Source organism: Erpetoichthys calabaricus, chromosome 2 (assembly GCF_900747795.2).
Source record: "Erpetoichthys calabaricus chromosome 2, fErpCal1.3, whole genome shotgun sequence".
NCBI classification, from domain to species: domain Eukaryota; kingdom Metazoa; phylum Chordata; class Cladistia; order Polypteriformes; family Polypteridae; genus Erpetoichthys; species Erpetoichthys calabaricus.
In genome coordinates this window covers 97936379-97955527 of record NC_041395.2, presented here as the reverse complement: position 1 = coordinate 97955527, position 19149 = coordinate 97936379, and the positions used below count along the sequence as shown (strand labels likewise).

Below are 19149 nucleotides of genomic sequence, written 5' to 3'. Positions count from 1 at the left end.
TTTTTAAATGACTAGGAATAAAGAAAGCTCTTCTCAAGGACATTAAAGAGCTGTAGTAAGAATTAAGTTATATTCCTAAATGTGGCACAGATTCACCTGATTTTTTTGTCTTCTAAACACACACACTTTATTTATGGCGCCCTGTCACATGCAGAAAGAGGGCACAAGGATTCATATTTAAGGGTTTCAGACAGCGGCATTAATGATTCTGTTTTGTAAAACAAAAATGCTTACAATGAAAGGTGCATACCATGCAGATTCCCAGAACTAGTTTTTACAGCAAGACGAACAGTAAAAAGAAAAGAAAATCTAGTCTTGTAAGAATATAATCAGTGTTTTTTAAATATTGCTTTTTGGTAAATAACAATTTCTCCATGAATTGGCTACCCATTGTAAAGTACAAAAGAGGGAACTATGCAGACATTTTAATCACAGTAATAATTACTCATAACTATACAATGAAAAATTATACATAATACTTTTATTGCAATATATTGTGACTTCTTTGCACAAGAATAATATATATTTTCAATAAGTACATTCCTTTACAAATGAAAACTACAATATAAAGTAAGTTTGAACAACTGTATGTTTTGTCCAACAGGAGACGAAAACCCACAGTAACTTTGCTTTTCATAAATGGAAGGAAGGATCATTTTCAAAGGTATGGCCAATCATATGTGTATATATATGGTGAGTACAGCTGCTGGCTCACTACACCTGTGTTTTATAGACCTACAGAACTAATTTTAAAGGCATCAGAGGCCAAATGTCAGGCAAAGAAAAGGTCCAAACGAATAAATATCATAGATGGCAGCATTAAAGACTGTGATTTCAAGGATGGTATGGGTGAAATTGTTGCTCTTTTGCATTTTAGGAAGAACGTTTGCATGGTTTGAGGATCAGTCATGGCTGAAGATTCCTAATGTATCGCTGCTGTTTTTGATAACTTGTTCAAAAAAAGGCTGGTGAATAAACCCACAAAACATAAAGCTTAAAAGTTATGTTCAGGTACACTGGGTTGCCTCCCTGCCACAGAAGGAGAGAGGTAAGCAGGATAAAATGAGAGGAGATCGCAGGTTATCAGCTGTGCAAGGGCAACAGAAAAGCCAGGGTGTCATTTAAAGAGAGACGGAATAGATTCAGACCAAGACAGTACTATTTGGTTACATAAAGAGCTTGAATTAGGGCAGAAAAGCTAAAGTCATGGTAAAATATAGTATCAGTGACATAAGGGGCATTGTGCAATTGTGTAATGCCAGTAGAGGTGTCATGAGAAAAAAGGCAAAGACAACCAATACCAAAATAACATCCCATATGAAGAGAATTAAGTTTTTTAACCCCCCCATAGACCCCGATCAACTGACACTTTGGCATGCAGAAATATATGCCAGCATTTGAAAGGTACCATACTGGAAACATACTAGTACATATAAAATTTAGAAAGTAAAATGGTTCACACTCCTATCTGATTGTTCATTCGATTAAGAGCATCACTGACAATGTCCAGCTCATGCTGCAGCTCCTTGACCACCCCACAAATGCTCTTGGTGTCCTTCAAAATGTCCACGCTCTGTGTGTAGGGATTGTAGCGAACTGAAAAGGGGCGCTTTATGGTCTTTGCAAACTCCCTGAAGACAAAAAAAAAAACACAAAACAGTTCTGTGTTACTGAATAATTGGCAGTAGCTCTTGGTTATGATATATAGTAGCTTACAAAAAGAAAGTTGTGTTCTGTTTTATTCTGCCATTTCATGGATTGAAGTAGCTTTTGCTTTAATGTTCATCTTTTACTAAATGTCATGTTTGCCTTGCCTGGCTACTTGTTTACCTCATCTTTTCTTTGGCTTCCTCAAAGCTTTCTGAGATGAAGTAGACTTCCTGGAATGTTGTGATGATACACTCTTGCTTGCAGGTGACTTTGGGGTCAAAAGGCTTCATCTTGGAGCTTCCAGAGAGTGCATGCTATTAGACAGTAAGAAAGTGCAAAGATCTGTTTAGTGCCACATGCAATTATCATTTAAAGAAAAGAGAAAGAAACCTCAGTCCTAAATAAAACTCAATTTAAAAAGTGTTTTTTCTGAGATAACATAAGAGAAACACTATGAAATGATTAGCTGAAATATGAGGTTGACTGAAAAATTGTCATAACATATTTCATGAGTTATGCAGTTAAAATATTACATTCATCTACTCTCTTAACCACATATTCGGAACAAGATCATAGTGAGCTGGTGCCTATCCCAGCAGTATCAGGTGAAATGCAGTTACTAACCCTGAAAGAGAAAGTCAAATGAAACATATAAAAACCACTGCTACTTGAAATCCATTAATAGCCTGAGAACACGTGTGAGTTCAAATGGTCTGGAGGTTGAAAGATGGCAGTGGAACACACCTGCATCTATAACTGCACAATGCACAAACAGAATTTACAAAAATGAGAGCATGGGTGATAGCACAAACCAATTATGATAGAGGCAGTAGCACACAGAAGTCTGTCTGCAGTTGTCACAGATGACACAGGTTGGCTGGCATCCCGACCACAATGGATGGTTCCTTACCTGGCCGGGAAGTCTTTAGGTATAGATGTGGATGGATGAGCATCCTGCCCAGGTTGGTTGATGGTTCTTTTTCTTTGAGTGGCCATAATAACAGAAGGACAAAGGGAGACTACACTGGGCGGTAGCATCCCTCATTGGAACTCGCATTTGTACACCCAAAGGGCATATTGAGAGCTGTAGTCCTGATGCGCAACCCTGTAGGGGTACTTGGATGCCACCTGGAGGAGCTGCAGGAGAGGACAATCTCTGCTTTGGAGGGGTTCTGCCTGACCCGGAATTGCTTTCATTTTGCAATGCTGTGGCACCAGAATTACCCCCAAGTCCATCTTAAAAGAAGCCATCTCACTTCAATAATCCCTTTTCTGCTGGGGATTAGTGCAGTGGTAAAGCCAAAAACTGAAAGGGGGTGGGGGGGGGGGGGGGAGCAAGCCATAAGCTATTTTTTAAATGAGAAACTTTTTGTGGACCGGGGCATGTTCATTTGGTCCCTCTTGAAGGTTAGAGTGGCTCAATTTATTGCCAATCAATCGAATATCTGAGGGGGTATGTGCCCCATGATACAAAGATCACATAAAAGCATGATCTGGCTTCTGAATGAGGCAACCCAGTTTTACCCCTAGATTAATGTTGGAAGAAACCAGAAAAGAGATGTACTGTGAAGGAAGCAAGGTTGAAGCTTTTTTTGTCAAATAAAAACAGTCATTTTAACTCAGGACTGCACTGGTCTACTTGTGTCTGGGGTTTTGGCACTTGGTGCTGCCCCCTAGAGGTCATACAATGCATATGAACATGATCAGCCCCACAGAGTTGATGGTACAATGTTAGCTGATGCTCAATCAAAAGCTTACTGAATGTCTTGTTAAAGGCTAACAGCTACATCTTTTATAATTCACAATAAAATATAGCAGCACTAGTCATTTCAAAATCATGCAAGCCCTTGTTAAAACTGATAAGCTTTCCATTTGAAACCTATGTCAGCTATCTAATTTATATTATCTTTAACTCAGTCTTTCAGAAATACCATTCAGATGTTTGCCTTCCTTGCATTACATTTTTCACTTTATCTTTCCTTTCACAATGTGGCTGCCCTACTTTAGTATGAACAAATCTATTAATATTACCCACATGCAATATGTTATTTTTTTTGAGATGGTCATCTTCTCCACTACAATTACACATGTAATATGTTCACTTTTTGATATGGTCAACTTCTCCAAATGTTCTTAAGCTTCTTTTTATTTCCTAATTGCTCACCTTGAGCTCACTGATGGATGAGAGCAAGCCAGCTCCATAGGCTCGTAATTGACCATCCTGTTTACATAGTCCAAACTCCACTGTGAAGAAGTAACACTAAACAGTAAACAAAAAAAAAGATTTTTAGCAAGAATTTCCATTACATTGTACGTAATTATAGCCCGCTTCCACTTTACTGTTTATTCAGCAGATATAGGAGTAAGCATTAAAATGTCATCATTTTAATGCAGTCTTCAACAATTCTGTAACCTTGAACAATTCTTCTGTTCTGTGTTACTCTGGAATGGGGCCATTGTATAGGAAAAGACTATCTGGAGTGTTATTTTCTGGAAGAAGTGAGGTTTTCACGTATGAAACTGCCTAACCTTGAGGAGAAAAACCAAGTCAGATACTTCTACTCACCGTGGCTAGTTTCTGGACAGCTTCATCTGATGCTCCAAGAGAGGCTAGACCAATTTCCTGTGAGAACTGGGCAAAACTTGGCTCAGCAAGTAAAGGAACATGTCCCAGTAGCTCATGGCAAGTGTCTCTAAGAAATATAGAAGGACATATCAACATCCATTTATCCACCCGAAGTATGTGGTCAGATATTTTCTGCTTTTTTAGTACAGGACTATGGGAAGCTGGAGCTCATATAGGCAGCAATAGGTATTAAAAACCAACACATGTCAAGTGCAGAGTTTTGAAATTGGACAATGGAAGGAAACTGGAATACATGAAGATTAGCAAAAACATGCCACACTTAAGTAACTCCACAAATCTAGTTACTGGAAGCCTGAAAACTAACCACTGCACCACTGAACTGCTTGCAGATCAGCATCTGTCCCCAAAACAAAGTATTAAATCCCTTCATCCTGAGGGCTTTTTATCTGTGAACATCAAGCACAAGGCATTAGCCATCTGTGCAGTAAATTTCACTCATATAGGCAAAGGGGACACTTGCATATCCAACCACAGTACAGTTACCAGTTAATCTAACATACACATCTTTGGAATGTTTAAGACTACTTGAGAGACTCAAGAAGAGAATATGCAAACTCCACATTGACAGGAATTAGGCTAAGGTTCAAACCCAGTCTCAAGGAGTTGTGAGGCAGCACAACTAGCTATTTTGCCATCATGCTGCAAGTGTTAACCACATTTAACCAATTTTTGTCAGTTTCCGTTGAATAGAATGTTTTACACAGATTCTTATACAAAAGACTACTGGACAGTTTCAGGCATACTCCGTCTATCTAAATAAGTTAATTTTGATTTATTGTAAATTGGCTATGATTTCATGTATATTTATTCTGACATCAGTAAAATACAGAATATATGTGACAGACCTCTACATTTTTAATATATTTTGAATTCTGGTAAATTGTTTATTCTGAGGTCCAGATGGGAATTGGTTCATTAAAAAAAAAAATACTTTTGTTTTCTGACTCAAAGTCAAAACAGTCATGCTTTCCTCTGAACTACAGTGGTTTGGTATTCTGTTGCTACTTGAATTTCAGCATTGTTTTGTTCATCATACCTAAGAGCTGCCTGATACAACCTATAGCAGAAGATTCCCTATATTATAGATCAATTTGGAAAGATGAATACTTACGGCTCAGGAGTATAAAGAGGGTCAGAGCTGTGGCGTACATACTGGGTGCAATGGAAAACTCGGAATGCCAAGCCTGCCAGGAAATCACGTGGAGAAAGGTACCCAGCCACGGGCCGAATAGTGAAGCCTGTGCGTTCTGTAATAGACAGCCCACAAAATTGAATGCACATTGTTATTTCTTATCTCCCCACAACTCCTAATTCAAACTGAAAAAAGCAAGACAAAAACACAACACTCAAAAAAGGCAAGTGTTTTAAATTTACATGACCATAGTAAAATGTCTTCTCAGTCTGAATTTAGATATCACATTCCTAGAACTAAGTAGAAAGCTTGTATTCACCAATCACTCGGATAAAGCAACAGTCCTCACTAAACACAGCCATGGGATCTACCTTTGAGGAAACAGGATACATCTTCCAGCTGGGGAATGTTATCTTCGCGGTAGCCACAGTGTTTAGTTAGAAGTGGCAGGTTTTTCAGATACTCTCGACAGGCATGGCTTGGGTAAAGCTTGTTGAGCTCCCTGAAAACTGTGCCCCAGGTCTTCACCTCCTCTTCTGTGAATTCAATCCGTGGAATGGGATCCCCACTAGAAAAAGAGACGGTTAATAAGATTAGCAGACAACCTCTTGCATCAAAATCCCTATAAATTGGTTTGACAAAACCATCATAATAGCAGTTCAGTATAATGGACACTTGAATTCATGTCCTACATCTTTTTGCACTATTACTGACAATGTGAATTCAATATGTAGAGGAAAAGCTTACTATTTGTAGCTCATTGCCAGGTCTGCAAAATACTTTCTTCTTTTGCGGTAGACATTATCTTTAAATCCCTAAACAACAAAGAAGTCCATTAGTTCTGTTATGGAGAGCAAATTTGTCTCACTGTTTTAAATTATAAGTGTCTGAAATCATCCAGCCAATTCCCTAATATCACTGGTGACACAGAGAAGTCAGGGAAATTGTTCACCCAAGTCTGGTAACACGCAATAGAAAATAGCAGGTAGCAGAACACCACCCAGCACATTTTCCTGTGCTGTTTCATCCAGACAGAGAGAATAGTTGATGTCCCGACGTGTAGGAACTTGAAATTTCAGATCTACTTACGGGATGATCGGCATCCAGGTCTGAGCCATACATCAATACTCGGTTGGCACATTTATCCAGGTCTGAAATCTTCTTTGGGAACCATGGTACACTGTCCATATCTGCTCAAGTAAAACAGTCCTTTGTGAATGTTCAGTTTTCATCAGTCATGGTTATTATCAACATGGTCTCCTTAAATAACCACACCAAATGCTTTTACTAATTTTAAATGTTTGACTCTTGGAATACATTTTTCCAGCATGGCAACATATTTGATAAACTAATATGACATTTTTTTCTGACATTCAAGATATTAAACCTTTTTATCTGTCTATCCATTTTATGATTGTGATTAGTCAATTTAAAGTTGCTAGGAAACTTTAGTCTGTCCCAGCAGCATTCAGTAAACAACATGAACCATTCCTGGATGGAATGCTAGTCTGCTGCAGGACAATCTCATCAACTCTGCTTAGAGATGTCCGGTACCAAAAAGCACATCTCTACATATTAAAAATGGGGACAAGATTCAAATCACACACAGTTCATTTCAATCTGGCAATTAAAGCCAGGCCTATGTAAAAGTCAGGCAGCAGCCCTAGTCCACTGTGCCATCTTTGGTCTTCTGGATTTTTCAAAATCAACCCTGCTCTCAAGAAGAGCATATAACACTAGGCAGACTGTCGAAACCTGTGAACTGTGAACCTAACTGGGTTTTCACTTATCAAGTGTTAATAGTGCATTCACAATCGGGGCTAACTGAAATGGGCACAGTAGCTGGAATGTAGCCTGAAAATGTTAAATATTTTCAGAGAGCCAGTTACATTTCAGTAAGGGTATTTTAGGGCTCATCTAAGCAAGCCGTGCTAGTAACAAGAACAGTACATCATTTACTGTGAGAAAAGGAGAGACTGGAGAGATCTACACTGTATGTGTCTGTGTTTATTGCAACAAAGCCTACCAATAAATGCCATTTATAGATTAAATAGCCAAAAAATCCTTATTGAAATGCATTTTGCCTCCTTGGACAATTAGTAATTAGTTGACTGTTAAATATTGTGTTCCAAATCTCTTACCGTCATCTACTAAGCACGAGTTGTCTGGTGGGTTCATGGATACCACGTTCACGTGGGAGCGTAGCATCTGAATGATCTCGTTCAATTGTTCTCGGTTGCTGTCACAGTCCACAAAGATCTCAAACTCTGAGTTACGCCTCTTTGACTTGCGGGACTCAATGTGCACAAGATTTACATGCTTCTCCTGCCAGCAGAAAACATTTGTAAGCAGTGAGTTCACTTTTAAGATACATTTAGTTCATTAAATCAATAGCTGTACAGATAATGTTGCATATGTATCAGAAACTTGAAGATCAAAAAGCACAATAGTTGTGAAAAGAAGAAAAAAATGAGAAAACAGAAAGTAAGAACAGTTTAGGATGTGGACTTTGTGGGATTCCTAATGAGTTACATTATCATTCTAGATGGCATTACTTCATATTAAAGTCTTATCTGTTTACAATATCTGGATTATTAGTGTAATAGTAGGAACTGAATGGAACAGCAAACTAGAGTGACTGATTTTATTCAATTAAGTTAGTGTCTATGAAATGTCTGAGATGCTGTAGGCAGTTTTTCATCAGCCCTTGAAAGTCACGCCAGCTTTTCCTGTGCTCAGCTAAAATCAGTGTATCACCTGTTCCACTGAAGAGACCATCTGATAATACCATATCTCTGCTTTGGTATTGGTACAGCTACACTCTGCCTATTTGCTTAATTACCTGAAACAGTTTTAGGGCCTTGACCAGTCCGCCCACCTCATTCTTCAGCGAGAAGACCATGGCCGCCCTGCCTCGGTCAGAAGAGATGTTCATATTCTCTTCAATCTTACTGAAGCTGGACTTGTTCATCTGTGCCAGGAAGCAAAATAAAATGGGGATGGTCAGTGCCACTGGTCAGTGGCCAAGAGGGCCCTTACCATGATAGTTCTTGTGGCTAAAGTAAAGACCAGTGGTCCTTTTGATATATCAGCGTGGGCTAAAACTAGATACTGCACAGGAAAAATAGTATTAATTAGAGCATTACTTGTATTATTAATTTTGTTATCTTTATATCTTCAGTTACACACTTATGTATCTCAAGTAGTCAATGCTGTATTTTACTGAAAAACACCAGGCTAGACTATTATTAATGAAACAGCAAATGTGAAACGTAAAAACTGCTTCTGAAAAAATCTGAAAGAATTTGTTCCCATGTCATTTTCAGGTTTGCCATCAGAGGGCACCTTAATATAAATGTAAAAAAAGCCAATAATCACATTGCTGTTGAAATTCATAGCAGTGTAACTTTTGCACCAATTGTATTTTACAAATAAAAGTATCCCATTTATGTGTACACTTATGCCCCTCCAACCCAACAGCTGCCAGCCCTTAGATGTCTGCTGTGCTTTCTGTGTGTCTTACATAGTAATACTAACTAAGATCAAACAATTTTATAAGGAGGAGAGAATGAGTCAGCACCTGAGAAAGACAATAACCACCATTAACGGTGATTATGAACTGGATAGCATTTGTGTGGGATATACTGTATGTTTGCAGACTGAGCATCACTCATATTCATACTTTATCTTAACAAATGAAACATGCAGAAGTTGAGGAACACAATAATGCCCAAGCCTTTCCATATTTTTCCTTTAAATCCTTGCCTTTTCGTAGCTTTATATGAAGCTACTAATAAACTTGCTTTAATGAATAACCTCTCTATTAAAGTACAGAAGAGTAAGGTATGCCTACTAGTTTTTTAACTATTATATTAATGCTAGATTCACTGCATCAAAACAAAGCTACCACCTTGTGTATTATTATTATTCTTAGTAGTATTATTATTTATAAGAGCCAAATCAGATTCAGATTTTGAAGAAGTTACACGTATTTTTCTTTGTTTCCAGTTTCATCTATTATGTACTTTTGGGACAGGCTGCAGCTCCCACAAATCAAAACCAAATTAATCGGGTTCAATAATTAATGGATGAACAAAAAAGTACAAAACTTGTATCATGTTGGTTTAGCATCACCGACTTCTAACTTAAAAGCCTTGCTATGTACTTCTCAAGAATTAACTTTAGAATATTGCTTTTTAAATTCAGGTTTACATGTATTGTAATTTGTAAAAGGCACAGCACAATTCTTACTTGCATGTTTGACCAACATGCAACATGTTTCCACCTTTCAGCACCTTTATTGACAAAAGTTACTGTAACATACAGTAGTTTAATTGGAAAATGAATAGTTCCAAATTCACAAGTATAGTGCCTTGAAGAATGAGTTCTTTTAAATTGCCAATGCCTTACTGGGCTGAGTTGCAGACTGTAAAGGTACTTGTGAAACAGGACGGGGACTTGATTAATTATATCCATCCATCCATTTTCTGTGTCTGCTTAAATCATTTCATAATTCTCCTCCTACAGATGTGGAAAAAAGAAACACAAACTGCTCTACATTTCCAGCTTTGAACTGTCAGAAAATATTTTGTCATAAGACTTGTTTAGTAACATAATATTTATTTTTTATTGGATTTTCTCTGTGATCTGATATACCTAACAAACTATCCAATAGAATAAGTAGGCATTCATTTAGGTCCATAGAACGGCGCACATTTATAAAGAGGTTTGGCATTGTTGTAACAACTGACCTCCATATTTGAACTGGGGATGAATTACGTATGTAGTGCACATGGAAGTCCTTTAGATATGCACATTTAAGAACTGCAGTAAATGTTCAGCTATCCATTTTCTGTGCAGCATTGCTAGGAATATCACACAATATCAGAGGAGTGTTAGGTGCAAGGCAAACCAGCTCAGATCTAAATGCAAGTCTATCTCCGGGCATACACTATGTCTGGACAATTTAAAGTCTCCAATTATCCAAGGCCCTGTGAAGCTCTCTTCCAAGGTCTGTGTACTATTAACTTTTGAACGGATACTATCAGTGGGCATTAGACCCAAGGAATGGTCTAAGAGGTCCTTACAGAGCTTAGGAGGTTCATATCTATGATTTAGTAAGTAATACAGCACTCTTATGCATTAACATCAAGAATTCAGAGTGCTGTGGTATGTACAAGCAGACGCAATGTTCATTCAGCGGATTAGTGAATATCACATTTACAAAAATTAGGAGAATCAAATAGGCAACATTCTGTTAAATCATAAAATGTTATTTTTTAAACTACTGCATTTTTCGAACTACTTAACATTAGGCTTGACATAGGGATGGTCCATAAAAGTATGAACTTCATTGCATATCACATTAAGCACAATAATGAAAAGATGGAGTGCAGTAATTTACAGCATAATATTTCCAAACAAGCATAACCTAGGTCAGTTTCACAGGGTGCTGGACCCACTCCTGAAAGCACTGAGTGAGCAGAAGACAGGAACCAACCCAGTACACAAATCACTATTCTGTGCTTTAATGAAATCAGAGAATCCATAGTGCCTCTCCGCAGTACAACTATGTTATTCACTTGTCAGTTTAAGCACTAGAAGTTTAGATTATTTGTTCAGGTTCACATAGTGAATCAGCACCACTGCTCACACCAGCGAGCTTGTGCTTTAACTGGTGAGATGAATGGCTTTACATCACATAAGCACACTTTTGTTAATTGTGGCACTTCAGTTAGGGCTAGGTTAGTCCATAAATGTGTAATGTTTTCTGAAGTGTCTTACTTTAACAACAATGAATCTTACACTGTTGTCTTCATGCCTCTATGAAAGCTGTCAGCCTCTTACTGAGTATATGCATTCTAATCAGACATGTAATTGTTAGCAATAAACCATCTAAACCAACCTGTAGGCTGTCTGTGAGGTACACTATATAAAATAAGGAGGGGGAAATGCTGCCTACTGTACCACATTGCCATCCAATTTAATATATGTGATAATACTATGTTGCTCATAAAGTAACCCTAACCAAAACTTAGATTTTTTTTCTCAATTGATTTCTTTATTATGAAGGGAGAAGTGTGCACTACCAGGAATTAATGTTGAAAAAGAAATCTTTACTATAGTTTAGAATTTTGCAGGCACTAATGTTTTCATACGTTTAAAAGCCAATAATGCAAAACCTCAGTTACTCCGCTTTGACAGAATTTAATTACTGAGCCAGGGATTTTTTCTGGATTGAGATGGAGAGATAAAGTACACAAAGCAACCATGTTATAAACACAAACTGTGTGTTTCTGAAAATGAGAAAGTTAAGCAAAAAAACTATTGGCGGAATACATTTAGGCATGCATGCATTTCTGTGGAATGTTGTACTTTCTATTAACATCCATCCATCCATTCTCCAACCCGCTGAATCCGAACACAGGGTCACGGGGGTCCGCTGGAGCCAATCCCAGCCAACACAGGGCACAAGGCAGGAAACAATCCTGGGCAGGGTGCCAACCCACCGCAGGACACACACAAACACACCCACACACCAAGCACACACTACGGCCAATTTAGAATCGCCAATCCACCTAACCTGCATGTCTTTGGAATGTGGGAGGAAACCGGAGCGCCCGGAGGAAACCCACGCAGACACGGGGAGAACATGCAAACTCCACGCAGGGAGGACCCGGGAAGCGAACCCAGGTCCCCAGGTCTCCCAACTGCGAGGCAGCAGCGCTACCCACTGCGCCACCGTGCCGCCCATTTCTATTAACATTAAGGATTGAATCATTTCTTAGGCAAGATAAGAGATACCATCCATCTGTCAATTTTCCAACCTGCTTATCCGGTTCAGGACAACGAGAAGCCAATGCCCACCCCTGGAGCCCTGAGTGCAACATGTGCAGCAACCCTGAGATGGAAGGCCTAACAAGACTCTATGAACTATGAGGCTGATGAGCAGGTCAGTGTGTGGAACTGCAAAGATAAAACTTTTATTTCCTCAAATAAAATAACACTATTGATTATGTCATTTAGAATAGTCTAAATTGTACAATAAAAACAAGTAATTATGGTCACAATAAGTTGTGCTACTTAAAAAATGTGAATGGTGACACTTTGATAGAATGCCATGCAGATGTATCATCGGCATTACAAAGCTAGAAACTATTCTTGACAATAAGTTGGATTGGATATTGCATACAATGTTTCCATGCAGCACATTCTGACAAAGACGGGCCACATTTTTAGGAATGAACAGTCGCTCATTATTATTAAGGGAATCAAAGCAAGGCAAACATGTATCTGAGTCCACAAGTTGTTTACTCTCTGCATTTGCCGTATTGAATTATTATCTAGTGTCATTATTAGAGGCTATTTATTCCAGCTCTTCCTATCTCTCGGCTGTGCTGAATTGAATTTTTATATTGTCTTAATCATAATTTGAAATGAACTGTATCTTGTTTATAAGCACTGCTATTATATTTTAATTACATATGGTCTGTGGCAACAGCAGGTGTTAGGGGATAATTTGTAGCAAATCTGTTTAATCCGTTTGCTTTGCATGGGATGTCTGCAATCAGCTAGTTTACTGCAGTGTTTGTTCAGTTTGTTTGATTTGCTAGTTGCTCTGCAGCCTTTCATAATTAGCTCTGTAAGGCAGTGGCTTTCATTAAAGCACCCAGTCCATAGGCGTAGCTCAAGCTGTGGTGTTTGTCTAGGATCTCTAAATGGAGTTTACTTTAGTGCTGTTCGGAATTGAGAATCATTTTGTCATCTATTCAAAGTGCTAATTAACTCATATTAAATGGCGGATCTGCAATATTTAAAATGTGAATCTCTAAAAAATTGGAAGCAGCATAATAATATGATTTTCATTGTTATCTTAAATTAGTCCTTCTGCCTGAGTAAAAAATCAGAATAATAAGAAATGGACTATAAAGAATCCTACGATGGACAGACACCCTTGTCCAGAATTTGTCCTGCCTTGCATCTTTTGCTAATCCATCCACGTGACCACTAAAAAGAATCTGTTCAAATTTTTGTAATGTACAGTATTGTTGCTCTTGGAATGAATGCTCAGAATAATAAATAATATTTTATAAAAAAAATGGCATTTGAAATTACTCACTCTTCAATAAGAAATTAAATTTAAATAAACATTACTCTATTTTTTTTTTTAAATATTTCTTAATCCAAAGCTTTCAGTGTGTTGGACAACACTTTGAATTTAGCAATACCTTGGAGACACTAACATTACGTCTTCTTAGTTGTTGTGCTAGTAATTTTTAAAATACAAAGGATGTTAGTTTGTATATCATTACAAAGGTGTTGAAAACGTGCTGTGCTGAATTTGAAATATTTTCTAGAAGAGACTTTGATTTGCGTTCTTTTAGGTTTAGGTTTATTTGTCATATATAGGTTAACACAGGGTCAACATTACAATGAAATGTGTATGACGAGAAAAACAAGTCACTTAGCCTAGATCCAATAAAGCATAATAAAATAATTAAAAAAAAAAAAAAAAGTTAAAAATAGACTAGCCGTATAAAATAAAATATGTATATTTTAAAAGAAGTTATAGAGCAATATGAGTTGAATGAGCAGCAAGTACAAATGACAGTTAATAAGCATAAAACAAATACTGTAAAACTCTTTTTTTCCTTTTAAGAAGAGGTGTGTTATAAGAACTCTAGATCTACAGGCAGGACTATTCCCTCCATGAGACTGATAAATTGTCTAAATAACTTTAAGAAGTGTGTGTCTAAGCCAAATGGAATAGGACTAGGCCCTTCCAGTGGAGTTTATTATGACCATGTAGATTAGAAACATTTTTAGTATCTCATTTATTTGTTGCTATTGTTGGCACAAGTTATTATAGTAACTCCTGACTCTCCAAAACGTGTGAGGACAATCAGTCCTATTAGATGGCCCCAAGGTCTGCAGGTTTTGATTATACCCACTTTTTAAGTGGAAGATCCAATTCTGCCTTTTGTTGAACTGTTTAAACTGATTTTTATTACATCCTGATCTACTTAGTGAAATGATCATTCATTTAGTTTATTGTTATAGTAAATCTGAGTTGAGTTCACGACACACTTTGCAAATCTATAATTTTCTCTCTCTCTGATTGAACAAGTTGATATCTCTTTACTATCTAAGTAGCTTTTGATTATGAGGTGCGAGTTATGATCGGATGGCACACTACTGTGCTTTACCTCCAGAGACCCAAGTTTAAATCCCAGTCTGCAGATTCTTAGACTTCCTGCATGGGCATTTTCCTGAAACTCTGTTTTCATCCCAGTTCCAAAGACGTCAATGTTAGGTTAGTATGAAACAACAAGCTGGCGTGTTGTGTGTTTGCGTGTGTGTGTACCCCGTAATGGACTAGTAGGTTTCTTGCTTGCACCTACTACTGCCCAAATAGGCATGAGCTTCCCACATAACTGAAATGAATGAATAATGGATCCTCTGCAGCCGAGTATTTCATTCACTGCAATTAAGTGTATTGGTGGAAAACTGCCTTTCTGTAAAAAGTTTATCATAGAAAGTTAAATAAATAAATTATAGATTGTCTGTCCTCCTGCCATGATGTTTAGAATTGCTCTACAGAGTAATTGTGAATGTGTAGCTTGGCTTCTGAAACATTAAAACAGGATATCTGATTAAGGTTTAAATTAACATCTTTAGTCACATTGACATTAAACATGAGTGTTACCTTTTCAGTTATGTCCACTTTGACAAGAGCAACATGAGAAGTTAATATTTTACAAAGGTTTGTCACATCTACATCATTTACAAAAATCCTTTAACTTTTTATAAGAATTAACAAATGACATCTTACTTAAGAGGACTTCTTAAATGGGAGGATGATGTGCAAAAATAGCCAAAATAAAATGTGAACAGTGATGTTTTGAAGCAGCAGATCTGGAGGTCTTCTAATCCACCATGAGTCACAGCAGTCCATAGCGGGCTGTTATGCTTGCGGGTTTTCTTTGTCATAATTTCTTCATACTTTGGCAGGGAATGGATCCCAACAGGTCTGTGCCAACATCACTGTACTCTGGCTTACCTGAACAGATGAGCGACTCCAGGTTGCTCTCCAGGCCACTCGCCTTTGTACCCAGAACGACATATTTTCCACAGTAAAGGTGGCAAGTTTAACAAAGTCAGACGTATAAGAACTGTTTCATGGCTATAATGTGTTTAGCTAATCGTCTGTTTTAAGAATGTACCCAGTCAAAAATGCGGGATACGCGATTCTCTCTTGCCACATTTCTGTAGCTATTACCAATGGTTGCCAGTCCCATATACTGACCATTGATACAGTAAAGCAAACGGAAGGTATGGAAATTTAATTGTTAGCGATTTAATGAACAATAACAGTAATACCGCTGGGTTTTTTTTAACACACAATGCACTTTTATTTCCCCTAAGCAGTGTCATAAATCAGACGTTTAGAAAAAAATAAGGCAATGCTCGACGAATGTAAGAACAGACTGATAGAAATTACAAATACAACACATTCCATTCTGTTCTCCCCTTTATATTTTCATCTCAAAACTTGAAGCTAAGACCCAAGTTTTAATCTTACATTGTCATATCAGTTCCTCAATAGCCTAATTTTCTACAGCACTACACTATACGCCGCAGCGCATTTATTTCTAAAACTACTACCACCTTTAAAGGCAGTTGGAAGATCGGCTGACTCTGGTACATTACAGGTATATTAAAAACTAAATTGAGAAAATCAGTTTACAGACTTAAACGACTTTTGGAATGAAAAACATGTTAAACTCGTAACAAGGATGACCTTTCATTACAACGTGTTCGGCAGTATGAAGGGTGTCCAGGTTCGCGTGCCTCGCGTGTTTATTTCAAGTCGGCGAGGTAATAGCGGTCTAGAAACAAACCAAACTCTTTTCGCATTCTTGTAATTATGTTATCTACATTTATCCGCAGATTATTGACTTTTTCTCGTGCCGTAATCAATCAATCAATCAATCAATCGAAACATTGCGCTCAGTTTAGTAAATTCAAGGAAATAGCTGATGGACATCTTGCTGAAATCGGTAATACTATTATATCAATGCAGATTAACATGGTCAAACACGAATTTTGAATTTCGTAAATAATGTGTGATATTATTATTAGTATACAGGATTTATTTCTAGAAGAAAATGTTTACGACGTTACTTCTGATCGTGGAGAGTCTTCCCTCACGTCCCTGAAGACTTTTTTTTTTAATGTTTTTACAGCGTGGCTCGGCGTTGCAAATAGAATATGCAAGTAAATTGTTTAATTCCTTTTTTTTTCATTTTAGTCGCCCCCTAGATTCGAGTAGCCAAAATACTGAAGAAGAGGTGGCTCTGCTTGGCATGGTTATAATCTCTAAAATGTGTAAATTTAACAGGCTGTTTTGAGATTTCATGTTGAACATCTGATAGTACTTCCTCCCCCTACCCCGTCCCAACCAGATTGAACCATTTCTGGACCTACTTTGGATATGGCACGCGAGTTTATCTTTGCAGTAACCAGCCATGCTCGCAGTAGCTTTCCCTTGGACATTCTGAGTTGTCAGTCAACCTGCAGTATTTAATCGTTATGTTTATTTCCACGCATCCAATTCCTTACAGTCTCGTCCGGTTTAAGGTCGCCGGTTCCCACACTCTTAAAAATACTGGTTCTTCAATGGCACTTCACCGGATTACGTGGTTGCACCATAACTTAAAAAAGATCAATTTCATTCTGGAATGCTAGTCCCAGTGTTGTACCGCGTTAGCCATTATGAATGTAGTGAAAAGTCAAGCAAAATGTACATCTTGCCTGAAGAAGGGGCCCGAGTTGCCTCGAAAGCTTGCATATTGTAATCTTTTTAGTTAGCCAATAAAAGGTGTCATTTTGCTTGACTTTTCAATACATTCTGGGATGGTCTAAATTGGTTCTTTGAGCCTTGAAAGTTATCATAATATGTGATCGAATTGGAGGAAGCCTTACCGAGGGACTCAAGATCGTTTTCCCTTTCGTCAATCGGTATGAAGCTGTAAATCGTAAGTCTGCTCCTTTCTAATAATGTTTAAACATACGTCTGTAAAGAAGCGCACTACGTGTCGCTGCCAGCATGGCAAGGATGCCACTGTGCCTCTCTACAGCTGCACCCCAAAATGAGATGGCCGTTTGAAGCCGGTCGCTTTTCGATGACTTTCTGAAGGTATAGCGGAGCCGTTTAGCGAGGGATTGAGACCAACAAATCTCCAGCGCACAGCGTCACCAGCTTAATCTGGCTGGACCGTAAATCACGTGCATATAAATTTCCATCTATAATATCAGATGGTTTGCGGTTTTGGGCTGCACAGAGAAAAAATACTATACAGGTAGAAAATGCGTAAGAAAAGACTGGGATTTAAGTGCAGAAGTTTAATATGAAAGACATGAACAGTTGTCATAGCATGGAAAAGGGACAATCGAAAAGAAAACCAAAAAAGAAATTAAGAGCCTTGTCAAGATCCCCCTTTAAGTGTTCTTTTAATACGAGCTGCTAGAGACAGATGTGTAGCCATTTGAATCGACTCACATTAATGTACATAATTAACAAATAAGGTGTTTTGCACTGTATAAACTTATGCATTCTTACATTTAAGAACAAAAAAGCGCCGCAGTGTCCTAGTTTGTCAGATAATATTATAGCGCACTAAAACCCGTAAGACTGGAGCGCACATTTCGTTTTCTGTGCCGTCAGCGGCGGCGGAGTCACGTACCTCATTGTTGAGCTGCTTCTCCTCAAAAGTCGTATTCATGGAATCAAAAGATCTTCCTCTCTTTGGCCCCTCAATTCTGTTTGAGTACATAACGGGTTCAAGTCTTCTGAAGTACCGGCGTGGTGATTCTTTGATCGTTTACCAGGGGAAGGTGAGGAGATACCTAAAACTTTGCCTATACTTTTTCTTCCAAGAGATGATTACTGTGGATGTTTCCTTTATAGGAGGTTACTGGGACCCGTTCAACTTTTTTTATCACAGTTTCAGAGCAGTGTCCCAGTTTCAGCAGAACGGCTGAGTCTTCGCAGGACTCGCTGAGATTTGAGACGTTTGTTATACGTCTGTTATATAATATCTCAGCCCTCAGGTTTCTTACAGTAAGTATCCTTTCTCGCTCTTGTAGAGAATTTTCGTCGTACCTGTTGCTCCTCTCTGGCTAATCTCTGCTCTCATTTGCCGTCGTGTGGTATTTATGGAGGGGGAGTAGAAACTTCGAGCGCCGAGTAATAATCTCATCCTTAAGCAAATGGAAAAAAGTCGCAGAATCGCGTCACGGGGGCGTAAGCAAGCTATTTAGTACATAATCTACATTAAAAAATAATAAAGGGGCTGTGGGTGGTGAAGACTACTAAAATCCTTGGACACGGCGATCAAACAAGCCAATGACGAAATTCCGTTTTTGAATAAAAAATGCACATATTCAGAAAATGTTGCCAGTGGATGCCATACATGTCAGTTTCCGTCCATATCAGTTATGACGTTTGGCTCTTGTGAAATTTGGCCTGCCAAGATTGGGTAATTTATTGCGTTTTTATATTATGTCAGTTTAATTGTCGCTAAAGGACATGTAGACCTTGACTTTTTTTCATAACACACGAGTGTGTTGTGTTTTTCATTTAATTCCGAGTAGTTATTAGGTGAATTAACTTTATTTTGTAGAAAATAAGAGAATTGTATATTTATAATAAAGAAAT

General features: G+C 38.0%; 1 protein-coding gene across 3 annotated transcripts; it reads right to left on the bottom strand.

Annotated features, from left to right (window-relative positions):
• Nucleotides 1–263: 263 nt before the first annotated feature.
• tph1a (tryptophan hydroxylase 1 (tryptophan 5-monooxygenase) a) lies at nucleotides 264–18773 on the bottom strand. Of its 3 annotated transcripts, none has more exons than XM_028794188.2 (11): nucleotides 18176–18773; nucleotides 8308–8400; nucleotides 7571–7754; nucleotides 6519–6619; nucleotides 6177–6244; nucleotides 5801–5997; nucleotides 5409–5544; nucleotides 4217–4343; nucleotides 3815–3910; nucleotides 1831–1964; nucleotides 264–1631 (listed from the first exon to the last, which is right to left on the bottom strand). In XM_028794188.2, exons 1-11 carry the CDS (start codon nucleotides 18263–18265, stop codon nucleotides 1457–1459), a joined length of 1401 nt encoding a protein of 466 aa, XP_028650021.1. In that variant the 5' UTR covers nucleotides 18266–18773; the 3' UTR covers nucleotides 264–1456. The 3 variants fall into 3 exon arrangements, with proteins under 3 accessions (XP_028650021.1, XP_028650020.1, XP_028650022.1); XM_028794187.2 differs by having other exon boundaries at nucleotides 8272–8400; nucleotides 18176–18765; XM_028794189.2 differs by lacking the exon at nucleotides 8308–8400 and having other exon boundaries at nucleotides 18176–18764.
• Between the last annotated feature and the right edge of the window lie 376 nt (nucleotides 18774–19149).